Genomic DNA, 25,125 nt, shown 5'->3' on the forward strand with positions numbered 1-25,125 from the left:
TCAGAGCAAGCACTTGCTTAATGATTTTGGCACACTGGTTTTTGGCCCTACATCCCTTTTGTACCTCCTTTTCCATCCCATTCTTCTGTACAGCTGCTATGGGATATGGGGTGAAGTATCTCCCTCGCCAAGTTGGGGTTAGATTAATTCAGCACCTCTTTTCTGAAAGGCTAGGAGGACGGGCTTGTCCCTTCCTGTCCCAGGTACATGTCTCCCATCAGCTGGCTTCTTGTAAGAGGTCCATCATTGCATCTGCGGGGAATGAACTCGAGAATGAGTTTTGCAGCAAGGACAGACAATCTGCAGAAGGGTCGGAATAAATGGTAGCAATTATTCACTCATCCCACCTTGCTTTATGATCCTGGAGGGTTTCACAACCAAGAGGAACTGGGGCTGATGGGGATACCTTGCAGCCCTGGCTGGTGGTGCTCCTGAGGAAGAAGCTGGAGGTCTCTCTTTGGAGCACCGAGTGATCCACTGCTCTGTTTTAGCACTTAAGTGCTGCGCTGCAGGAAATGAAATGGATTACTGAGGCCTGGGGCTTGGTGAGGGGACTGTAGATCCTCTGTCGCGTTTTGCAATGAATTGGGGCGTTAGCTGCAATTTCTTTGAGTGAATGCCAGCTTTGGTAATTGCATTCCAGCTCCCCGTCGTTTCAGTTGAGCAACATGCGCTTTATTTTGTGCTTGCTCGTATTGTGCAGGACTGGAGTTGCTTTGAGATGCCTGGTTGTCTTTGCTGGGTAATGTAGTTCCCACATGTTTGTAAAATGCTTTATAATCTTTGGAACAGAGAAAGTATATAAATCATTGTAATGATAACTTAGTGGTTGAAAGATGCCAGAAAGCAGAATGAAGTGTAGCTTGCTGCCTCAATTTGGTATAATTCAGCATAGGAAAGTATATTTAACTAATTCTCATCATCACTTCTAATGTTGCAGAAGTTGGACTTCACGGAGTCCGACTGTTCCAGTTCCTCAGAAGCACTTTCAGAGAAAGAACTCTCTGCGGAAGAGCTGAACAAGCAGCTAGAAAAACTCATTGTTGAGGACAAAGCGAATGATGAACAAATCTTTGACTGGGTAGAGGTACAAAGACTGTTTTCACCCTCCCTGTGCACAGCTCATTAACTGCTTTTGTAAATATTTTCTCCTTTAAAGGAGCATCTCTGCAGGCTCCGCCCTAGGCATAGGGTGCTAAGATGATTAGGTCTGTGCAATCAATGCATCCGAAGAATTAAAATCTAAAATATCATCAGTCACATTATTTCATAGTAACCTTTAGGAAGAAAGAACTGTAGCCACGTTAACATACAACTGTGTAACTGCCTTTTAAATATTGTAGACTTTCTGACACTGAATATGCTGCTTCTGGCTGCTTAGTACATTCTAGACCAAGCATGCTGCTACGTTCTTGCTTCCCAAAATATAGGATAAAAGCTTTGTGTTGCTTTTTGCACCATGACCTATGCAAATTCTCTCCTGCCCAGCCGCATGCCCTGTCATGGTGCAAAACTGTCCAGGGCAGTCACGGAGGGGACGTGTACCTTTTCCAGTGCATTGGGCCAGGCACTGTAAGAGAAAATAAAGAAAAAGGAAAAAAAAAAAAAGAGGCCGTGTCAACCCACTGATCTTTTGCCCTCTTGTCTCTGACTGCATCCTTCAAGCCAGATATTTAATCTAGTGTCTGAAATTATACCCAGCCTGATTCATTTAGATATGTGCTTACAGCTAAATCTTGGTCAGCTTCATTTATTTCTGTTGCTAGAGCAAAAGTGTTAGAAATGCCATTTTTTCTTCTGCCGTTAGGGAAGCTGAGAGTGGAACAAAAGCAGCACTGAAAATCTGGGGACACCCATAGGCTCTTTGTAGTCTTGGACAAGTTACATAGCCATTCTCTGAATTTCTTCTACAAAGCAAATTCTACAAAGAAATCTCCACCCAAGGAGCATGCTGTAAAATTTCTTGAAAAAGCCCAAAACTCTTAGAAAATGTCTAAGGGCATTGCAAAAGCCAAGTGTGGTTGGGTTGGTTTGTTTCTCAAGACAAATGACTAGTTGTGAGAGTAGTTAAATGGTGAATCGATCGCATGAGAACTGTTGTTGGGTGTTGAACTACCTGAGCTAGTTTCAAGGAGTGGGGAAGCTGAGTATTTGCAGAGGGCTGAGCTGGATTTCTGCTGCAGCAGCTTTTGCTGTACTTGAACTCGCTGCCAGATTCAGTGGTGGAGTTTGGAAGCAGTTGCTTTCACACAGCAGCGTGTTTTTAACTGGTCCATTTACTCTTGATTTCAGGCTAATCTAGATGAAAGCCAGATGAGTTCACCTACATTCCTTAGAGCTTTAATGACAGCAGTTTGTAAAGCAGCTATTATAGGTGAGTAACTTGCAATGTAAACACCACACAAACCAAATGTATAAAGAATTATTTCATATTTTTCAGGTTTATATCGCTTTTCCCTCCCCCAAGGCTATATTTTATCACACACTCAGACTTTTGCCCTGCAAAAAGGATGTCCGTTCCCCCTGCAACAGCCAGGCACTTTGCCAGTTACGGTGTTCTCCAGGCCCTAGTGCGTCCCACTGACCTTGCGTGAGCAGATGTTTCAGACTGAGTAATGCCAGATTGTTCGTTGGTTTTTTTCTTCTCTAGTGACGGTGGAAATGCACTAGACATTATTAAGATAATTAGCATTTCCACTCCCATGTCAGCAAGTATGCGTGGGTGCTCTACCATCGCAGGTTGCCACGTGCAAGTTGGAAGAGTGGGTTGCAGAAGAGAAGCCAGCCTGCATCTCTGTCTTGTTAATAGTTTTATGTCCAAAGTTGCAGTTTTGGAAAGACAGTTCATGTGGATTACTTGAATGTAGGGCAGTCGTCTGGAAATGGAGGAAAGGGTGGGTTCCCCAGTCAGATGTGTGAGCCTCCGGCCCTCAGGGGGGCTTGAGTAAAGCATTGCAGCCAGAAACATCTGGTCAGCTCACTTTGTTTTCTTTAATTTTACTGTTGGCATCTGGCAAGGCAAAAAATTGCGCTTGTAAAGCAGTTGGTTTTGCTCTTAGCTGTAAAAGTCACGCTGCTTGGTGGAGAGAATGGTCTGAACTTCATCTTGTTGGGAGGGGAAAGGCAGCCCAGCTCCTTTCTTCTCCCCGAGTACGGAACCTTTCTGATGCCACCTAGTGTCAATGGCGAAACGACATAGGATTTGTTTACAAATGTTTAAGGGTTCCCTGATGTGTATCAGGAACATCTTCTTATGGTTTACGTTTTGACCTTGCTTCTAACCGGGGGGTGGGGGTCCTTACTTAGTTAAAAGCTACTGAATAATTTATCTGTGCTGCTGATGGACTGCTCATGCATATTTTTTCTACATTCCTGATTTGCTATGTCATTTCCAGTTTATGATTCTGTTTCTGCCTTTTTTTTTGGGGGGGGGGGGAGATACAATTTTCTAAAAACCTTCTATATAACTGAAATTTTAGCCCTAGCCACTGTACACACTTTGGACATCCAGTTGCCTGTGGAAACACAACAATTTGCTCTGCAAAGGTTGTAATTCTGCATATGTCAGCAGGCTGGTTAGGGCCAGGGTTGCTGCTGGTACTGGTTGAATTTGGAGAACTGGAAGAACCAAGTCTTCCAAAAAAAGCCATTGATCAGAAATACTTCCTGTTGTTTCTCATCCTCTTTTCTCCCCAAGCAAACCTCTATCTGTGATTTCCTTGTGATTTTTTGAATAAATAAAGGTGATAAAAGATCCACCCCTGCTGCTGTGTACTAAAGCTGATCCTGGTTGTTTCTCTTCCCTGCAGCGGACTCTTCTAGCTTCCGTGTGGACACTGCTGTTATCAAACAGCGAGTGCCGATCTTACTCAAGTACCTAGACTCAGACACAGAGAAGGAACTTCAAGCACTTTATGCACTACAAGCATCAATAGTAAAACTTGATCAGCCTCCTAGTAAGTATTGCCTCTGTGCTGGGGATTTGAACCCTGACAGTATAAAGAAAGGTGGTTCCTGCAAGAGTGAAATTTAGTGGTAGAGACTGGAAGAGCATGTGCTTTTCCTTACCTTTGTACATAACAGATGAGAGAAAACAGCGTACAGTGGTTCCTGCTTGTCCAGATTCCAGCTGTTAGAGCAGTGCAGGTCCCCATATCCTTGGCCAGAGACTGACTCTTCTCTTGGTTGCTCCTGTAAGCCGCTATGCAGCAGGAAGGACAAACCCCTGTTGATAAAAAGAACAGTTAAAAATAATCTATTGAGTTTACAGTACCTAGACACATGGGAGCATTGGACGTTGTAATTGCATTGCTGCACCACAGGTGTCAGTGGACTTGGAGGGGATAAAATGAGTGGGGCAACTGATGAGTCTTGTCCCAGAGACACTGCAGAAAACTGTTGTTGGAAGAGGCGAGGGAGTTGCCAGAAAAACAGGGATTCCCGGGGAGTCTGCAGCACACAGTTGGAGAGTACCCAAAAAGATATGACTTGACCATCCTTAGCTTTAGGGCGCTAGTCATTCATTATCCCTCCCACTGAGCTGCAAAAATTAGGTGTTGGAGAGGAGCCAGGCTGCCAGGTTGCGTGGTCCAGCGAGAGGAGGATGAGCTGCTGTGGATTCTGCTTGCTGGCCAGTCTCTAAATAATACGTTCCCATGGCTGCTTTCCCAGCTTTCCCTTTTCTGCGAGCATGTGTTATCCGATGGCATCAGAGGGACCTGTTTTCCCTCTCACCTGTGTGTAACCAGCCAGGAAGCAGTAACTCAGTAACAGACCTTCCTTTTCCTTGTATCTGCATCTCTTGCATTAAAGGTCACGTTAATCCCCTTATCCGTAACTGCGTCTTTGTCTGCTGACTTAAACTGCACAGTGCTAACAGATGTTCTCTCCCATGATTCCATTATTGCAGATTTGTTGCGGATGTTTTTTGATTGCCTGTATGATGAGGAGGTAATATCAGAGGATGCCTTCTACAAGTGGGAAAGCAGCAAGGACCCAGCAGAGCAGAACGGGAAAGGAGTAGCGCTAAAATCTGTCACAGCATTCTTCACGTGGCTACGGGAGGCCGAAGAAGAATCGGAGGATAATTAAAACTTAAAATACAGAGAAAAAAAAAGAAACAATTTAAGTATTTTTTTAAAAAGTTTCACGTCTTCGCCAATCACAGTGCAGCAAGGCCAATTCTCGCGCAGACCCCCCCTTCCCCCACACATGCACGAGTGGGAGAGGTAAAAATAGATAAACACAAAGGTGATCATTGAGGAAAAAAGGTACTTGAAAAAAAAGTAAACTTCAAACCTGAGGGCGGGAGCACTAAACCAAAATACATGTATTATTTATAGAAAATATTTTCTGTTTTAATCTTTTTTTTTCTTTTAAACAAGGACTCATACTTACAAAAACACAAAGCAAAACAAATCTGTTTAGGAAAAAAAAAGAAGTTTAAAACTTTTAATTTATTAAAGGACTGCAAATGCCAGTGTAATTTTTAAATTTGCAGTTTCTGTAAACAAATTGTATAATAGAACAAAAGCAGAGAAATAAATTTCCCTCCCCTTCATATGCACCTCAGTTTTGTTTCAAAGCATGATAAATAGACAAAACTTTCAAGGGGGTTGGGGTAAGCTAGGTGAGGAAGAGATCAATTTTTTTCTTTTTAATTGTCATCAGATTTTTTCTGCCTGCCTCTCAGCTTGCTTCAGAAATTTAAAAAGAAAATAGTAATCAAAACTTACATAACCTTGGAACGGAAGGAAATGCATTTGAGAAAACCGCTGCGGACCAGAGTGCTCCGAAAATAACTCATTCAAAACAGTGCTACCCTGGGGAAAAAGTACTAGTGATACTTTCAGAACCTTTAGAGCAACTTTAAGGCTTGTAAATACATAGAACAAATATTTAAAAAAAAAAAAAAAAAAAAAGAAAAAAAGAAATTGACTCAATACTATTTCTTTTCACTTTCAAAATATAAAGAACAAAATAAAGACAAACATTGCAAGTTTAAAAGAAAGTAAAACGACTTCTCCTTTTGACAGCTGCTGAATGTGTGCACCATCTCTGAGCGGTGCTGGCTTCCTTTTCATTGTGTAGATCCTCGGTTCCAAATTGTGTACATATAGTGTGTGTATGTATGTGTGTCTACCAAAAAAAAAAAAGAGGGGTGAGAGCAATTGTTTCAAAAAAAAAAAAAAGGGGGGGGGGGGGTTGCTGCTTGGGAGACCTTTTCTGCAGAGAGAACTTAATGGCCAAGGAGCAGCTGGCTGGGCTGCTGTACCATGTAGGTGTATTTGGTTCCCAGCACATTGCTGTCAGGCTGGGAGATGACCCCGGGGGCAGTTGGTGCCCGATCCCAGCTCCTTTTTTTTCCAGCCGTGCAGCTGCAATGTCTCTCATATGACTTGGATCAGTGGCATCATCCTGGGGACTGGGGACCCTGGTAGCTCTGGAGGTAGCAGCCGTTCAAGCAGAGAAGCAACATCCCTTCACCGCGGCTTGCATGTCCGTTGCTGCCCAGCTTCTGCCGCCACTGCCCTTTGCATCTGCCGGTTGCCTTGCTGTGCCTAAGGAACCCAAAGACGGGTGGAAAAAAAAAGCGCCCGACACGAGTTAAGAGGTGGAACAAGCATTGTGGTGCTCTTCCCAGCTCTGCCTGTCCTGTGGTGGCGTCTGAAGTCCGAGTGGAGTCTGGGTACAGATGAACAGCAGTCACTTTGCGGTTGCAGTTCGGAGCATGTGTTTTCTGTGTACCCAAAGGGACCTCGGCCACGCCTCGATGCCACACAGTCCTCCAAACTGAGCTGCTGCTGAGTACATTAAGTCTCTTGTGTGTCTCTCTTCAACAACCAAAGATGACCTGCTGGCTCTCACTGTGAAGAAGCATCTACCATAACACATTCTGCAAAGTTTGTGAAGCCCTGAAATGTAGTTTGTGAACTGTGGTCCGTGGACCACGAGTAACCTGTGGAGCATTTGCTGGTGGTCTGTGCAGCACTAGCTGCTCACATGATGCTGTCTTTTTCTTTCCAGCTGCTAAATCACTTTTTTTTAAAAAAAAAAAAAAAAAAAAAGGAAAAACAAACAAAACAAAACAAAAAAAGGCTACAAATACATTACATACTTTCCTAATCTTTTACATGTAAACAATTGCTGTACTTGCATAAGGATGTTATTTGATCACCAGGGGGAAGGGAGGAGGGAGCCTGGTTGTGGCTGGAGGGGAGATGTCCCTGAGACATTTTCCCTGTTAACGTGTTCCACGCCATGAATCTGAGTTAGAGAATCCATGGCCTAAAACACTACAGCATTGTTTGGGGTTTTTTTTAGTAACAATAAAACACTTTTCTCTGAGATTTTGTTAAAAAAAAAATTCTCACCCTTACTATATGCATATGTATGTATCTGTATGACATCCAGCAACTCCTCGTCCTCTTCCCCTCCTGGCCTTGCAGTTGGGCCCAGCAGTTTTGGTGACAGGCACTCTCGAGATCTCAGAAAGGCTCATCTGCATGGAAAAACCCACGCAGTGAGTCTCAAGGTCTGCGCGTTAAACTCCTGCAGAAGGTTGTGTTGGTTCTCTTCTTGCAAAAGTAATTTCTGAGCGGGAACATGAGTGGGTACATGATGGTTTGTAGCAGTTACATAGTTGAATTAAACAGATGTGAGTTTGTATGTAAATGAGGCCAAATATTTGCCAAGTCAGTGTGTGCACCTGATGAATTTCTTCTGAGGATGGGCAGTGTCAGGCCCTGGCTGGGAACATGAGTGTTGCGGCAGCAGAGCCATGTGGCGCAAGGACTGTGATTTATTTATTGATTGCCTTGAATCGGAAAGGAAGAAATTGCTGCAGAGCCTTTGAACAGCCATGTGAATCAGAGTGTGTCAGGGCAGGAAAATTTGTTTGGGGAGCTTGAATCTTTTGGCTGAAAGAGTTGGAAAACTACTGGCTGGAGGGAATGGGAATGGTGAGTGTGTGGTAGAGGAGAGATGAGAAAGTCTCTCCTCCTTGTTTAAGCCTTTAACATTAAATGTTTCAAGGGTGTGAGGACTTGCCCTGTTAGTGTCCTACAAATGCCAGGAAGGGAGTTCACAGAGGTTTTAAGTTGGTGGGTGTTTGGTTTGGTTTTTTGTTGAGGATGGTGGTTTTTTTTCAGAATTACCCAAAGGTTCTGAAAAGGTGGTTTTGCACTAGGCAAGCTGTGTCTTTTCTGAAGCTAGATCAGTTAAGCTGCATGTGGAGCACTGCGAGCAGTTTATGTATGAGATCTTGAGGTCTCCAGCTGTGGTTGTGTTACCTAGAGGTTCAGCTTCCCACAAATGTCACCGCAAGGAGCATATCTGACACCAGTCTCGGACCAGAACTCTGCTCCCCTCCTGCTGTTTGCTCTGTGCCACTTGGTGCTGGTAATGGTACTGAGCTGTGGTTGCTTTTCAGTTGGCTTCTAGATCAGCACAGGTTTGCAGGCTGTTGTAGCTCCTCAGGATGTGGCCCGTGGTCCCAGAAGATCTTTGCAGCACGTCTCCTCCTGAGTGGTATTAAAATACAAAAAACTGTAAGAGAGACATGAAACAGAAAAAGGGGATAATCAATTAAAAGATTCCTGTGGGAATGTGATTTGTGGAAGCCTCGTTTTATGTGAGGAGAGGTGAGCTGTGGTTACTCCTACCGAATACTACAGCAAAATCTAAACGGGGAAGACAGCAAATTTTCACCAAGGATACTAATGGTTTTGAGTATGTTGGGGTTTTGGTGGGGTTTTTTTCCTCCCTGTAAGGCATTTAAACACATTTTCTGGGCAGGCTCATGAACGTGGCAGGGAGCTAATGCAGCTTGGCAGGAAGGAGCTATATTAGAAGCCATTTCCACTGCTGGGAGCCCTTCTTGTGCTGAGGCAGTGCACACTATCAAACGCATGGGCAAGGAGCAGCAAGTGCATCACTTACACCCGTTTCTCTGTATTGCTGAAAACATCCCCAAACTTGAAGCAGTCAAGCAGCAAATTTCCAGGCCAGGTGTCTGCCTAAGGCTGGTTTCTTTCTAGGAAAGTGTTTTCAGAAAGGGATCGGCCATTTCTTTGAGTGAGGTCGGGGAATACACCGACACCAGACATTGCCCTCTGTCTGCTTGTGTTAATGTGTTCAGGTTTTAACCGTATTTTCTCAGGAAGCCTCGAGTGCAGTAGCAGGCCTTGGTGTGTGGAAAAATCTTTTGCCTGGGATCAGCCCTCCCCGGTGCAGGAGCTGGTAGCCAAAGAGGCCATGCGGCAGGAGAGGCTTGGGAGAAGGGATTCCTCTGCAGAGATGGTTTTTAGTGTGCACAAGGCGGGTTTAAGCCAGTAGTAAGTTACACTGGTCTTTGCCGCATTTCTGCGACCCACAGAGCTTTCTGTTCCAACCCTATAGACCATTTTTTCTGATGAAGGAGAAACAAGGCCTCTAAAAAAGTCCCATTAACTTGCTGAGCATCCTGAAAATGTTTAAAACCAGTTGCAGATGTCAGCATCTCATTGCCAAAGGGGCGGCTGTGCTTGTTCCTGCTGTGTTTCATTCCAGCATGAGTCATTTTTACAGACAGAGGGACCTGAAGCTGGTTGCCTTGTCAGAAGCATTCGTTGTGGAGCAAAGAAGCTATTCCAGCCATGCCCCTGGCGCTACTCACTTGATTTGTTTCACAGATGTGAGAGGGTTTAGCTTTGGGGGCAGTAAGCTCAGAATCAGACCCTCCTAGAATACTTGGATCCAGCACCCTTGGCCTTGAGGTGCTGAACTGCCTTCCAGCAAGTTGCCTGTTGGCCGCAGGTCAGGGGCGAGATGCCACGTGGTAGGAGTTGGGTCAGGGCTGCCGTGCGCTACGTGGGGATGAAGCCATCAGATGTTTGGGCTGGCAAGTGCCCTGAGCTTCCGCTGTATGCAGTTGGTCTGGCAGGGAGAGCTTGGCCTTTCTGCTCTTTGGAAGATGTTGGCCCTCTGCTGCTGCTACCTGATCCTAGGCAAGTGGTGCAGCATCTCCAGCCAAGCAGCGTCAGCAGGAGCGTGAGCTCTTCACATGCCGCTTTTCTTTTAATGAGGTGCCAACCTGGAGGCTTGCATGAGACACTGCACGCTGATAGAAACTCCGAGCAACAGTTTGATGTAGCCTGGGGGCCATGTGCAAGCTGCAACAACCACAGGATGGAGCTTGGGGATGAGGCGGCTTCAGCCCAGAGGGTCCTGCTTGGCTGCCTGTCTCCCAGCCCAGCTCTGTGGATAGATAACCGATGAGGAGCCATTGCAGGAAACCCACAGTGATTGGCAAGGAACTGCAGCAACAGATTGATCAACCCACTTGGCTTCCAGCAGTGTGACCAAATCCCTGCCGATATCTAAAGAAACTTAAAGCTGTCTACCCTTGTGTTTTCCAAGGCACTCTGCTTGCCACCTTTGGTAACCACCATGGAACTGTGGTTTGCTGAAATAACTGCAGCTTATTTAAATGCTGCTGTAGGGATGCCTGACTGTGATCCATGGAAAGCTTTGGTCATGTGGCACCAGTTTCTCTTCCTCTTTTCCAGCTGCTAAATTGCACTGAAATGGCAACAGAAATAAAACTAGCTCCCACTCCATTCAGTACTTTCCAAAGGGAATTTGTCCAGGCATGCAGTTGCTGTCCCAGCTGCAGGGATGGTTGTGCTGTGGTTACAAATTGGAAAGAGGAGACTGGGCTCGGGGAAGACAATCGATGCTTTCAGTTAGGAAATCTTTGTGTTACTGAGTGAGCAAAGAGAATGGTAAAGCCTGGCTTTTGCATGCTTGGTTGTCCTGTTGCAGTCCCCTGCAAGGGTTAATGGCAAATGCTGTCATGAAGCAGAGTTTTAGTAAGCTGGCAGTGTACAGAGCATTAGAGAATGTGGAGCAGAGCACTGTTAGAAGTGGTTTATCACAGCATGGCAGAGGACAGCTGGAAGGGAGCTGAGAAGATCACCTCGGTGAATGCCGCCAGTACCTTCGGGTCTCACCTGTAAAGTAAAATCCGTCATTACACTGTTGCAGAATAAGCTGCTCTGAAATAATGCCCGGTGCAGATACTCTGTGCCATTAAAGACGGCCTAAAGCGAATAATCTGTCAGTCCCAGCCACCTCCTGTTTGTGTGCAAGTGTGCTGGGAAGAAACAATGTACTTCACCAAAAACAGCTGGTGTGAGAAGGGAGCGGATGCTCGGTCTCTTCAGCACTCCGCAGGGTTGCAGCACCACCACGGTGTGGATTCATGGTGATCAGTGCAGTGCATGGCTCTGTTCTCCTGCTGCACAGCCCTGCTTTGGGTGTTCTCATACACAGTCATCGTCAAATGCTAGAAATTTCACACGCCTTCTCTGCAGAACGGAAGGCGAGGGTTTTACCTGTCCTCCAAGGAAACACATCTGACTCTTCAGGCCTCCTCCAACATCACAAGGTGGATATTTTGAGCAGGAGCCTGAGCCATGGCTGACACATCTCAAAGAAAAGCCAGCCGACAGGATTTCCAACAGATAGACGAGCCAGCCAGCACTAGAGCTGACCTTACACTTCAAGCAAGAGCCATCGCCAAAAATCCTTTAAATTCCTGCTCGACCTGAAGGTTGTCTGTCTTCCCAGCAAGGCTCACTGGCATGGCACTGCTGTCTTACGGCTGCAGGACTGGTGCAGAGGCCAGCCAGGCTGCTGAACGCATTGAGCATGCCACTGATCACAGGGGCTTATGGTGCACGCACAGCTGCCAAAATGAACTTGTGCGGCTGCAAAAGCATCCCAGCTGGGCGGTGTGACAGTAATGTTATTACCTGCCCGGGCGAGGGGAGCGGCTGCTGCGTGCTTTGTGCTGCAGCCTGCTATTTACCAGCTTTAACCTGAAACGGTGTTTGGCTCGGAGAGCAAGAGAATTTAGCACGTTCTCACTGCCAGATGTTAACTGCAGGGACACGTGGCTGTTGGGAGAGGTGTGTTGTCCCAGTGTGAAACGCTGAGCTGGTGGACTTCAGCTTCTCCTTGCTTAGAGAAGCTATCATTTCCACTTGCCTGCATTGGGTAAAATAAATCTTTACTGGAATGCCAAAAGTGCTGTAGAAGAATCACAACTTCCAGCCACTGGTCTCCCAGTGACGACAGCATCTGCCTCGTTAGCAATAAGGATCTATTTCAGATCAGTGTCTCTAGAAAAGCAGCAGCCTGTGGAAGCTGCTTGGTCCGCAACATTTTCCTGCTCCAAATTTCTGTCAGCTCCAGTTGCATTTCTGTCATAATTTGCTCCAGAATGAAGCAAACTTTGGTATATTTAAACATATTTTTATTCACTTGCTAGGAACCAACATAAAAATGGATTGGTGGGTTTGAGAGCACGCAGATAAATGGGATACTGGGAAAAGGGGAAATGGTTTGAAAAGATAAACTTAACCAGGTTAGCCTTGAGGGGTAGGGTTAGAGGAGCAGCAACAGAGATCAGCTGGGAGGTGGTATAGGGTGACTCTGGGAAAAGCATGGAGAACAAATTCTTAGGAAGCTGATACTGAATGAAGAGATCAAAGGTGATGCCTGGAAGGCCACAAAGTGGCAGGCAATATGCATTTTTTAGTTGAAAGCAGAAAAGGAGTGATTTTTGCACAGAATTATAGGAACTACAGGGCTGACAGCAAGGCTGCTGCTGAAAAAAAGTAAGTATGAATTAGAAGAGCACTGTAAGTTGTTCCAGTGATCGTTAGACATGTGTCTTTGGTAAAGTGAACCAGCAACGAAGTGGAAAATGGCAGTTAAAGGACATCACCTCATCTCTTCCAGAAGTCCATGTTTCTAACAGAGATGTAAAAAGGAAAAAAAAAAAAAATCCAGAAGCCAAAAGCAGCTCAAGTATAAAGACATAAGTTGTGTGGGGGACTGCAGGAAGGGTGACACTGCTGCCTTTACCACTTCATACTTGTGTGCTGCAGGCACAGAAAGTCCCCTAGAAGTTTGTGTGCAGCTCTACAAGTGGGAAGTGGGAGACCCACATTAATTAAATGTTTTGGTTCCATGGTGGTTATGAGATAGTTGAACTTGGAACCAGGTCAAGCTGAAAACAGCAGCAACTGTCCCCTCATGGCCCGGCTCTCCCATGGCTGAACAGAAGCTTCAAGGCAGAAGAGCAAGGGTGCTGCTCCAGTGATCCCATTAAACCAAAATAATCCCCCATGGATACACGTTCAGGGATAGTCACACCTAAATGTAAGAAGCTTCTCAGGGAATACTTGATTTGATTTTCAAAGCACAAGAAGCTGAAGAAGCAGCGGCAGCAGGATGTGAAGCTTTAGGGATGAAAGAGCGAAGCAACAGGAAGGAGCTCCCCAGCCTGCTGGCCGCTAGACATGGGATGACATGGAAAACGGCTCATATTTTCCCTGGTCCAGGTGGACTGAGGGCCAAAACTGTATTAGGTTTTCTAGAACAAATGCAAAGGTCGAGGTAAAAATGGAAAAGCAAAACGTTCTCCAAAAACTTGGAGTGATAATTCCAGAGGCAAGGCATAATATAATCAGCCAAAGTTTGGAGCTGCAGGCCAATATTAAAACAGAACTTGGTGATAAAGACTGCTCACTCAGCGAGAAGGATCAAGAACATATCTGCAGAAGCTGATTTCAGAATATGAGATGCGCAGTGTGACAAAGGTAATAATCCTCTTGTGTTTTGTGGCAGGTAGCTCTTAAGCAACACAGGAGCAGTGGTTATTAAATAAAAAGCGTTCACTTTAAGTAAAAAATGTCAAAATCAGGAAAATACAAGTCAGTGTAGGGTACAAAAGTTAAACACGGTAGCCCCTGGAATGGTGCTTCTGTGATCAAATGTATTTTAAATGAAGCACAACAGGTTTCATGTTTCTAGCAGAACAAGAACACGTGGCGTGGTTCTGGATACAGAGTGGAAACAGTAAATCTCTTGCCATGTAAATCATACAGCTACTACTTGGGAACAATAGCAGTAAGTCTAAATGATCGGGTTTAAACTGCAAGCTGCACTGTACAGTCAAAACCCAAAGCTGTAGGCAAATATGTAAAAGCTGTAGGGCTGCAGAAAGATATAATCGAATTGAATGGTTGGAGGGTGGGGGGGTGGAGAGGAAAAAAATCCACGAACCACTTGGAATCCTACTAGTGCATGGCACCTGGGAGGGCAGGAAAGGTGCTGAAAATGCTTAGTACTTACTAAAAGTACTTGATGATGATGATGATAGTGCTCTGCACAATCACAGATTAACTGTGACAGCAAGCCCCATGCTGAAGTAAGACTCCATGGCAACGAATTTCCTTGTCCTGCACCATTCTTTCCTCCTGTGCTGGGTCACCATTTCCCACAACTTTGCTCCTGTCACTTGTCACACACAGTGTGCAGTGGTGAGGGAACAGGGAGGAGGACACAAATGACACACACCTGACCAAAAAACAGGGCAGAGGAGATGGAGCAGCAGGATGCAGCTGCCTTCCGCAGACGTGGTATTTTCGCAAGAGCCCACCATGGTCAGGCAGGCATTTAGCTGTTGAGGAATGTGCAGGGCCGGCAGCTCCCCTCTGGGGTGGTTTTTGAGATAAAAAATGGGGAAGGAGACAACAAAAGCTTTTCTCCACTTCCATCTCAGTGTAGCTCTGTGGCTCGGGCAACGCAGGTGCTGGGGTTTTGCACAAAGGCTTGCAGTGAACGAGGGGAGGGCAGCTGGGGTGATTTCATCTTTTCCTTTTTGCTGTCTTAAAAGCTGGCAGTAAAGGAGCGCATTCCCTCTCCCCTCTTCTCCACCTTCCAGTCCCTCCCCTCCTGCCAGAGAGGCACTGCAAGGGGGAGAAAGGCCAAAGAACACATTTTTTCTGCAGTTACAGGGTCCTTGTTTCGCACTCACAAGCAAGACAGGAATGTTTAGCAAAGTGGAGCCATCTGGCTAAGGCGCTTGCAGGGCTGTTCAGCACAGGAGACAAAGGACTGTACGAAAGCAAAGCATCGCAGAGATAATCTGGAGTGGAGGAGACAACACTGAGGAGGACCAGGCCTTGGTCACGACAGCTGGGCTTTGAAAAGCGAGGGTCTCAGGCGCAGTATGCCGTTAGAGCAGCCACCTAAGGTGGGGGTGCAAGCGGGAAAAATCTTAGACAAGAAACAGTCAAGGCACTCTTGCAGAAACAAGACACCTCCACAGTGCTTTGAATGATGTAAGTGCTCCTGGAAGTGCTCACAGAGGGGCTTCCCATCCCCAGGAGGCATAGAAGTGCCCAAATAAAAGCAGTAGTGCCCATACAGCCTTCAAATTGTAAAAATTTGACGGGAGAGAGAGGTTGGCAGCACACGAGTAAGGATTATGTGCAGAAAACAAAGCAAAGAAACTGCTTGGGCAAGAGGCTAGAGGTGAAAAGTTCTGTGGCTTATTTGGAGACAGTTTGTAGTAAGCAGAAAGGAAAATAGGAATAGGTAGGGAAAGGAATTGAGGAGTTGTACCTTAAACTCAAGTGAAGGGAAAGGAGAGGGATTTGAGGGAAGAGATAAAAACCCAACCCAAAACCCAACACATCCGCAGCCCTAGCCAAAGAAAAAACAACAAACTTGGAGCACGAGCAGAGCAAAAGGTACACAGAAAGAGGTTGTGTTCATTAGCTTTCAAGTGTACTTCTTCGTAGACCTGAAATAACCATGATGGTGAAAATACCAGTGTGGGTCACGCCTCTGCTCTGCCTTGCAACGATAATCCTCACCTCAGGCGGCCGAGGTAACGAAGTGAAGGCAGACTGAAAAGGGGCCCTGGCCGCAAGTGAGGACTTGTTAGCATGTTTTGACAGAAAATTTCCAGCTTGCAACCAGATCTCAGGGATGGAGCTAGCGGAATCGGGTAAATTACCTCACGAGAGCGACGGGGGGTAAAGAACAAGAGGCTGAGGCAAAACGAAGGGAAGGCAGTGGAAACATGGCAAACGGCGGGAGGAGGCCGGAGCGAAGATGCAGGGCTGCGACGCCGCAGAACCGAAGCGCCCGGTTCCGACAGGGGCGGCCCGGGCGGCGGCGGCTCCCGCCCCCTCAGCGCCCTCAGCGGGCGGCGGCGGGAATCGCCTCAGCGAGGGGCGCGCGAGCAGCGCCCCGCCCCGCCCCGCCCCGCCGTTGTGTTTTGCAGCGCGGGAAGGGCCGCGGGGCGGGACGGGGCGGGAGGGCAGCGCGCATGCGCGCGCTGCCTCCTTTCCCCCACCCCCCTCCCGCGCGACGTGGAGGCGGAGGGGGGGAGGGGACCTGCGTTCGAAAAATGCCCGCGGCCTCCCATTGGTCGGCGGCGCCGCCGCGGCCCGCCCCCCCACCGCGCGCAGCGGCCACACCCCCATGAGGCTCCACCCCCGCCCCTTTGCCCCGGCCCCCCCCACCCCACCCCCCCGCCGGTTCTCCCCCCGCCGCCGCCGCCGCCATTAGAGGGGCCGCTTTGTGTCCGCCGGACCTGCTGGTGAGTCCCCCCCCGACCCGTCCGCCCGCGGCGCCTCCACGGGGGCCGCGCCCGGCAGGCCGTGGGGTGGTGCGTGTGAGGCGCGGCGGCGGCCTGGCGCGGCCGCCGGAGGAGCCCGGGAACTCACCTCAGCGCCGCGCCTCCTCCCCGACAGGCCTGGGGAGGCGCGCGGGGGCTGTCGTGACGAGTCGCGACACTCCGGGTGTACAGGGCGTGCTGTCGCGGTGGGCTGCGCGGCCTGCCTTCCCCCCCTCTCCCCCGGTCTTACAGCTGGGGAGGCCCGCGGTGCGCCGCGCTCCCCCCGTGCAGGCCCGGGGAGGCGGCCCCGGCCCTCGGTGCCGCCGGGCCCGGGAGGTGCGGGTGCCGCGGCGGGGCCTGGCGGGGTGCGGGGCCCGGCGGCTCTCACAAAGGCGGTGCGGGCCTCAAAACGGCCGCTGCCGTCCCGCTCGCACCGGGCCCGCACCGGCGGTGTGCCGCGGGGGGGAGGTCTGTGGCGGGAGGGCCTACAGGGGTGCGGCACGATAAATAATCGTGGTTTATTCACTGAGGAAGTGGCTCGGCTCCCGCCGTAGCCTTCCCGCCTTTTGGTTGCGGGTTTGTTTTTGGGTTTTTCTCCTCCGCAGACGCACCTCAGAGGCCGGAGAAGGGCTGCTACCCGAGGGAAACCTCTGTCTGAGGCTTGGCTGTGGCTCTGCTTCCAAAAAAAAGCCCTTGGTCCCTCTCGGTGCAGCTGGAGGTGGATGGGGACTTAAGTGTGAGACTCTTGGGCGCCTCTGAGTTCCTCCCTGAGACCCCCTGGTAGTCACAGCCTGGTTAAAGAATGTTAATTGCCCTCCTCCCCTTATTGCAGTACTTCTCTGTAGAGAAGGCTGTTGAATTCTAGCCTGGATGGGACTGTTCCAGAGGGGCTTCCATTCTGGGTTTGTTATCCTCCTTGCTGCTCTCAATTGTGGTTTTCCAGTTAAAATCTTGCAAAGACTTAAGGAGAGGAGGAGCAGCAAACCAAAATCTTAGCTGGTGGTAAACAGGTGTAGCTCTTGCCAGGCCAGGGGGGCTCCACCAGCTTACAGTGCCTGAGGACAGCTGTGCAGAACAAACATTCCCGTCTGTATGCTAACTGTTTTCATAATCACGGGGGACTGCTCAGGAAAAGTTAAATAATGTGGGGTTGTGGGTGTGTTCACTCCTTTTTACAGTGTTGCAGAGACTGAGGGTTTGCTCGTATCTGTGGTATTTCACAGGTATTTCACTTTTTAGGAGTCCTGCTCAGCCATTGAATTGTTTCTGGGTTAACAAGCCTGTCACTTCTCAGTTCTTATCAGGCCTTTTGAGTAACAGTGCATTCTGATTTCCAAGCATGCGACTTTGTGTTTGTTTGTTTATTTTTACCATAAATAGTATTTTTAGGATCTTCGAGAAATAGTTGGCCCGCAGTCTTTGGCAGGCAGCTGTCTTACTGAGGCCGGAAAGGTTCAGAATACTGATGTTTATAAACAATGTCACGCTACTAAGCTCATCCATGTGAGGACAGCGTGTGTAGTGGGAGCGAGAGGAGAGGAAGATATTGCTGGTGAGCGTCTCCTCAATTAAAGAATGGAGGTCTTTTGATGGTCCGGGCAGGTGAGCATTTACCTTCCTCAGGAGAGACTTAAAGAGACTGGTGGACAAGGTGGATTTTCCAAGGAGCTGATTTCCAAGGATTTGCTTGGAACTGAGGAATGGGAGGGGGGTGGAAATACATATAACTTCTCTTGGAGGGAAGAGCTTGGTGTATATGCTTTGAAAACTTTTACTGGCTTTTGCAGTCTTTCTCCCCTTTACCTGTGTGTGCCTCCTAATTAATCAGCTTTTTAATGCATTCCCTCATGTGGTAGCTGCTTGAATTATTTTTGTCTTCAGAATATCTTTTTGCCTTGTGTTTTTCCTTTCAACAGAAACCGATGTGTGAATCTTTTGTCAGTGTTTTGTTACAAGTGACCCAGGGCGCTCTGAGGATTTTAACTTCCATGAGAGGGAATAAAACAAGTTTAACATACTGATGGACTCTAAAGTGAGATGTGAGTAGATTTTATGTAGACTGCAAGGAAGTCATAGCTTTCATCATTGTATAGTTTTGTACTACAGAATAATAAGTGACGGCTGAATAAGTAATAATTTTGAGAGGAGGGTTTATATAGTGGTTTTAAATTTAATCCGTCTAAGCAAGGAGGATATGGCTTATAAAAGGTTTGTACCCTGGTATGTAATGTTAGTGGCCTAAATTTTCATTCGAGTGTCAGTGGTTTGTCAAAATTCATAATGTTGGATCCTGGAATTAAGATATTTCATCCAGGGCTGTGAAATTTTCAGCAGTGGATTTTTATGTTGGAGTGACCTAAACCTGTTCTAAACTTAAAGCTGAACCTGCGCACACTCATACGGACTAGTTCATTCCTTAGCAGCTTGTGTCAGTGCAGCACATGGAGAATTGGATCAAGGACCATACTAGCCAAAAATTGTTCACAAAAACTGTTGTCCCCCAGAGGTTGTTGCTCTTGCAATCTTGAGCATCCATGCAGAGAGGGATTATTTTTAGACAGCTACGCAAGCAGAAATTCTGCTTCGTATTAATCCCTTAGCTGAAGTTTTTGTGAGTTTCTAGGTATGATGGTGGCATAGTTTAAGCTGCATGCTACCTTGCTTTGGCTGTGTGTTTGGGGGCATGAACAAAAACTCCTGTGTATAGGAAATTAAGATAATCGAGGCCACAGAAATGGTCTGCTGTTCCTGTCTTCTGTATAGGTCTGTGTAGTGTTTTTTTATATTGAGCTGGCATTCTTGGTGGTGAAGAATAATAGAGGTGAGGTATGGGTTGTTACTTCTGTTTTAATAAACATCTGTTGAGATTGAGCTGACTTTAAGTTGCTGGTATTGTACCCTAACAGAGACAAGGCGCTGAGCTCAGTCCCAGGTGGGGAGGCAGAGCATCAATCTCACTGTAGTAACGTGGGTTGTTTTTTTTTTCCAGTGAAAGCAGCATCTGTGTGTGCAGAAGGGCAGTATTTAATTTTTGCTTTGCTCTGCAAAAGTCAACAGGTAGGCAAGGTGTAAGTCAGGTTGCGTTTGTGGCATTTGGAGTCAGAGGTCCAAATTCAATGCTGCCCTGAAATGAAAATATATCTTTTGACTTAGAAAAACTCTCCGTTGGGTCTCCGTATGTGGGAATGCATTTGTTTTGGGTACTAGAAGTGCAAAAGATTTCACGGTGCTCCCCTGAACCCTAACGTACTTGGGAATTGTCATTCTTCTCCTTAATGCTCAATAAGGAAGGAGTGGATGGAAATAGAAATTGTAACACTAGTCAAGCCAAAGAATTTCTTGCCTGGCAAGTGGTGAGCTATTGGATCTTTGTGTTGGACCACTGTTCTTCTTTAATTGAAACAGGATGGTTTATAATGCTTGTAACAGCGCCGGGCTCAGATAGCCTGTAACAGATCTCTGGGAGACTCAATCACAAGCAAGTTGCCAATACAGCCCTTGTAGCTTAATCAGGACACATGCAATTGAAAAGTCTGCTGAAGTAGAACACCTCCCAGGAAATTGATGCAGTGTGGTGGCCATAAGGATTGGGACAGAGTTAGCATGAAACTTGTTGAATGGCAGAAAAAGTGATGGGAATGCCAGTTGTGAAGTAACACTCGGCCAGATGTGAAATGGGAGTGAATTTCTGAGCAGGTTGCCAAATAAAGATTAGAAGTGGGAACTGACTTGTGTTCTGTGTTCAGTAAGATGTTTTAGTGCTCTGCACGCTTTTAGGCAGTTTTAAATGACTAAATACTACTGGTCTGACTTCACCAAGCTGCCTGTTGTCTTGATTAACTGCAAGAACAAAAGGGAGATCAGTAAATGCTAGAACATCTTTGTGAAGCAGGCTGTGACAGTCAGCTGAGAACTTTTAACAGATACACTGTAAACCAAATTTGGATAAAAGGTGTTGCTAGATGATATATTCTGTGACAACATAGATATCCAGGGTTTTGGTAATGTATATTCTACCTGAGCTGGATTTCTAGGGAAGAGCTTGGAGGATTTCAGGGGGCCAGAAGCCTTGAAGGCACTGGCCAGCTTGCAATTTAGAAGGGGATGTTTTGACAGGTTTGATTTGGATTTGCAAAAATATTAACGTTTCTCGTGCATTTTTTCTGCAGCTTCTGAGACATTTAAATGCTCTTCTGCTCCAGACAGTATTATATAGTAATAGATAATTGTATGATAGTAAATAGCCTGGTTTTGAAATCTGGTTACTTTGCTTTTTAAGCCTTTCTGATAATAAACATTCATTCTTGTTTGCGTTGCTTGTAAGGTTGGTGGTTTTGTATCCCATGACACCCTGGCTTCAAATCTGCAATAACATGAGTATTTTTCTACCTTTTTTTGACCTTATTTCTAGACCCACGTTGTGTACTGTATCCCAAGTCATGTCTAAGAGCACATCAATCACCAGTGTACGTGTCGTGTAACAGTAAGTGGACACCCTTAACAGCACAGGATTGGATATGCTTTCTCATTTTTCCATTGCATATTTGTTTTCAGTCCATTCAGCCTGTGCACCCTACCCTGAGTCCTTGTGACTTGGTATTTCCACCAGCCTGACGGTTGGCTTGCCATATTAGAGACCTGATTTTTGTCCTGAAATATTTTCCATCAAATGAGATTGAAGTCTGAGATAAGCTGGAAAATATTACAGCCAGCAGAAATTCAAGGAGTCAGCCAAACTATGCCTCAAATTAACATTTTTTTTTCCCACTTTTTTACATTCTTGTCTGTTACATTGCTGGGGAGCTTCACTCTTCTGAAGTATTACCCAAAATGTGTGTGTCTCAACTGAACCCTTCCCTTTTGGTGTTTTTTGGGGTTTTTTTCCTAACAACGTGCTGATAGCTCAAGAGGAAATTACTATAGCTTTTCCTAATAGTTCATGGCAAGCTACTTGTACCTTTGACTGGATCTTCCATTAGTGGCCACTCCCTGAACTGGGAGACCGGATGCTGTCAACCATTCCCGCTTATCTAGAAAATCAGAAAGTTAGGGGGGTTTGTTGCTCTTCAGCTCCTTGCTGAATTACCAGCTTTGAAATGTTCATAATAGTAGGGGAACCTGCAGTTCAAATAACCCGTAGGAAAATGAGTGTGAGTAGCTATGTGAGGACTTACTATCTGTACTTTCAAGCAACTTTTTGTAAAGGTTAGTACCTTGATGTTTGATTCGTTGCTGATGGGATTATTCTTTTCAAACAGTTGATCAAATTTGAATGTGCATGAGTTACCCAACAACCCCTTGAAAACCTGCATCCTCCATTGATGGCCTCTTCCCACTTTCTAAGCACAGTATTTGTTCATTTGACATTTGTGTAAATGTGAAATACAGTTATTACTTTTCAGTTGTTTGTTATTAAGAGTGATGCTTGCAATTGTAGCTGTGGTACACATTTAAAGATGTCTTGGTGTGCCATACATGAAATACAGTGTCCAGGTAACAGTTGGTTTGGGGGACTTGATTTTTCCATTAAATAAATGTACCGTTCAATTTGGATGGGGGCACAAGAGTTTTCTGCATTGCTGTCACGAATCTTTCTCGTCTTTTGCTTTATCTTTTTGAAAAACTGAATTCAGGCCTGCCTGTTCATAGTTGACATTTCACACCCAGTCCAGAAAACTACTTTTGATCCCTCTATGGAAAGAAATAGGCTAAGCAAAAGCAGTCCTTGAGCTGTGATGCTTTCAGAAGGTGCTGCTTCACCCCTTGAGAATACTGATGCTTGGAAATGAAGAGGAGATTATCCTCCTGCCTCTTTGATCATCTTAGCCTTTTGAGCAGGAGGTGATCCACATGTGGGAATGCAGAGGGAATCAACAAGCTCCTGTTTGGATCCCTCTGAATTTCTGCTGGGTGATAGCTTATTTGCGTGTATTGTAGAGACTGAAGTTACAAATCGTGCTCCATTAAGTTTCACTCTTGAGAGCAAAGAGACTCAAATAGTTTATACTGTGATCTAAACACAGGGGTTTGTTTTTTTAGAACTTGGGGAATTCTAAGTCAAAAGTTGGGAGTACCATATTTTCATTCATGTGACATGCAGGTCACACAGTTTAAAAATAAAAAAGACCCATGACCAGGTCAGCCACAGTCCATGCTTGTATATGTGTGTTAGTAGTCCCAGGGAAATCATCCTTTGTAGCCCTCAACTCATTTCCCTGAGGATGGATCTGAAACTGGTGATTCTAGGAATCACTTCAAAATGCTGGGATTTTTTTAAAGGGCTGCAGGCCATGCTTACTAGAAAAAATACTTCATACTGAGCTGAAGCCTGGCAAAAATTTTCATTTTTCCTCTACTTGTCACACTTGAGGGAGGAAAGTCCCTTAAAATAGGCCAAAAAATAAGTGCTGGGCTATATAGTTCATCTGTTCTATTTGGCCATTAGTATTTTTTCCCATCCTGAAATTTCATGAGAAGCTTCATTCATCTCATTTATTTTGGTTTTGGTGTGTAGTGTGTTTTGATTTTTCTGTTTTATCTCAGAAGAAAACATCTGGCAGTGTTACTACTCATTTGCTTTTACTGGTGCTGAAGACGGGACTAGTTCACTCTCGTTTTTCAGAATGACTGTTCCGTGTCAAAGGAAAAGTTGCAGAAGCAGATTGACTGCCTTTAGCTGTCAGAAGTGCTGCATTTTGAAGGTGGCCCGCTAGATGAATGTTTTTTAGAGCATCTCCCATGGAAATGCTGCCAAGCAACATGTCTAGTCCTCCTCCTGCTAGCAGACTAAACCGAAAGTCTCTTGGTCACTTGTACCATAGGTGTGTGTGCACCTGATGTGACACTGCACCCCACCTGCAGCAGCAGTGGATTTAATTTATTAATTTATCAGTTTATTATCTGGGGGGGAGGCCTTGTAGGTACAGGGGTGTAGCCTCTTGAATCGCCAGTCCTTGTGAACCATCGTATTGTGTACCCCTTGGCTCTACTTTCACTGCCACTGGTTTCTGAACGGAAACTACTTGACACAGCTTGGAGGCTTAACAAAAAGTACTCTGTGCAGACTAGCTGGATTTTGGTTTGCCTGGGAAAATAACTGAGGTAAAGAGAATCCCTCCAATAGATTAGGAGCCCCCACTGCTGAGTAATGAAAGGACTGTATTTTGTGGCAAGAATATGGAGTAAATGAGACAGTATTGGTGTGATGTACGGAGCATCCATCCCTGCAATGGAGAATGCAGTGCAAAGTGCTGAAACTGGTGAAAGTCATCTTGAAAACAGTGCCAGGAATGATGTTAGGTCTCCATTCAAGAGGAGAATACTCAGGCTGGGGAAGTGCCTGTTAAAAGTGGAGATTTATGGTAAGTGCCTGCCTTCTCATCCGAGCAAACGAAAACATCCAGAATAGGTAGAAATTGGGAGTATTTGGCTATTTCTCTTTAAGGAAGACAAGAGAGCAGCCTGGAGCTTGATCTTTGGGTGGAATGGGCAAGAATGGGTCCAACCCTGGTGGGCTGGAGGTGAGGCTTTGCTTCTGAGGTTTTTAAAGGGGGTGCTGAGAAGAGGGAGTGAATGAGCAAGTAGACTGTCTGTTTTGTGGTGGACATAGTGGTGCACCTGTCCTTAGGAGAGACTGACGCAGGCAGATGGGCAGCAGGTAAGAAAGACTGTGGAAGTGTAATGGCAGTAAGGGGTGAGCCTTGATGAGGGTTAAACTAAGCTTAATCCATTTGGTACCCGTGACAGTGCATGCATTTGGAGGAAAAGTTTTGTAAAGCGTACGTTTATTTTGTAGAAGGTGTGAGACTGCTGGTTTGATGGCTGTTTTCTTCTTCAGGGACTCCTTCATTTCTATCAATTGCATGGGGTTTAGTTTGGGAGAGGCGTGGTTCGGATCCCCAATGTATGCGTGTTCTCCCTAACATAAATTTAATGGTTTGATTCTTTAGGCAATAGAAGCTGGATCAATGTATCAGCTCCTGCTTTTACCTAAAGTCAGTGACTGACTAGTTACCTCAGTGCCTTTAGGCACAGTGCAATGTTTGCTTCTCATTAACGCTTTCTGTTAATTTAAAAAGCCTTTTTATTCTTTCAGATATGTTTTAATGGAGCAGGCTGCAGGTCTGGCTTATACCTTTACTATTTCTGCTACATCCATAGCACTCAAGTTTGCATATGTGTTTTAGCATCTTTGTTGAATGCAAGTCTTGATTCTCAGTTATGTTAGTCATAAGCTGTAAGTCATTTATCGTTCTTTTCATTTTAATATTGAGTTTGTTAGATACATGGACGTAGATGTTTTGTTTTGTTAATTTTCACACCACATCTTTTCTGTACTTTAGGTTGACTCCTCACTGCACTGTGAAAACCATTAGGAAAAGGTCCTTGGGGTTAAAACCTGGGGCTCCACAGTGTTAGCTGCACTTGGGGCTAGAAATTAATTTTAATGGCGACTGATCTGTCTGAAGCTGAACCCGTGCATCATAAGGTGCGTCCACGCTTAATGGGAGCTCAGCTGATTCACACAGACAAGTTAAGTGAGGTAGAGGCTGACCCATTCTCCAAGCTTGCCCTTGGATCAGTCCTGCTGAAGGTTACTTAGTACTCTTTCTCCCCTGCTTGTAGGAAACTCGGTTGGGAGCCTAATAAATCCTGTAGGCACT

The 25,125-nt window shown here is 46.1% G+C and overlaps 2 protein-coding genes and 1 long non-coding RNA gene across 30 annotated transcripts in view; 2 read left to right on the top strand and 1 right to left on the bottom strand.

Moving 5' to 3' along the window:
• The window catches only part of EIF4G3 (eukaryotic translation initiation factor 4 gamma 3), a 147,387-nt gene extending 141,371 nt beyond the window's left edge, over nucleotides 1–6,016 (top strand). For all 15 annotated transcript variants that reach the window (XM_080378792.1, XM_080378793.1, XM_080378780.1 and 12 more), the window contains 4 exons: nucleotides 941–1,087; nucleotides 2,293–2,374; nucleotides 3,810–3,956; nucleotides 4,910–6,016. In XM_080378792.1, coding sequence (XP_080234918.1) covers nucleotides 941–1,087; nucleotides 2,293–2,374; nucleotides 3,810–3,956; nucleotides 4,910–5,091 — 558 coding nt within the window. In that variant the 3' untranslated portion in view covers nucleotides 5,092–6,016. The remainder of the gene's footprint in view (nucleotides 1–940; nucleotides 1,088–2,292; nucleotides 2,375–3,809; nucleotides 3,957–4,909) is intronic.
• Nucleotides 1–17,836, bottom strand: LOC308060299. 5 transcript variants are annotated; one of them, XR_013926664.1, is made up of 5 exons: nucleotides 16,572–17,836; nucleotides 10,958–10,991; nucleotides 7,374–8,522; nucleotides 4,069–4,225; nucleotides 2,381–3,173 (listed from the first exon to the last, which is right to left on the bottom strand). It is a non-coding gene; the product is annotated as an uncharacterized lncRNA (long non-coding RNA). The 5 variants fall into 5 exon arrangements; XR_013926660.1 differs by lacking the exons at nucleotides 2,381–3,173; nucleotides 10,958–10,991 and adding an exon at nucleotides 1–781; XR_013926661.1 differs by lacking the exon at nucleotides 10,958–10,991 and having other exon boundaries at nucleotides 4,069–4,201; nucleotides 7,380–8,522.
• Nucleotides 16,336–25,125, top strand: part of HP1BP3 (heterochromatin protein 1 binding protein 3) — a 22,293-nt gene continuing 13,503 nt past the window's right edge. For 2 of the 10 annotated variants that reach the window (XM_080378822.1, XM_080378814.1), the window contains exons 1-6: nucleotides 16,357–16,444; nucleotides 17,843–18,064; nucleotides 18,379–18,501; nucleotides 19,452–19,519; nucleotides 20,874–20,928; nucleotides 24,805–24,950. In XM_080378822.1, the coding sequence (XP_080234948.1) occupies nucleotides 24,909–24,950 (42 nt within the window). In that variant the 5' untranslated portion in view covers nucleotides 16,357–16,444; nucleotides 17,843–18,064; nucleotides 18,379–18,501; ... (1 more) ...; nucleotides 20,874–20,928; nucleotides 24,805–24,908. Of the gene's footprint in view, nucleotides 16,445–17,842; nucleotides 18,065–18,378; nucleotides 18,502–19,451; nucleotides 19,520–19,547; nucleotides 20,929–24,804; nucleotides 24,951–25,125 lie in introns of those variants that run through there. The other 8 variants (XM_080378813.1, XM_080378815.1, XM_080378817.1 and 5 more) reach the window with 8 other exon arrangements.

The sequence above is a fragment of the Falco punctatus genome (assembly GCF_963210335.1).
Source record: "Falco punctatus genome assembly, chromosome: 3".
NCBI classification, from domain to species: domain Eukaryota; kingdom Metazoa; phylum Chordata; class Aves; order Falconiformes; family Falconidae; genus Falco; species Falco punctatus.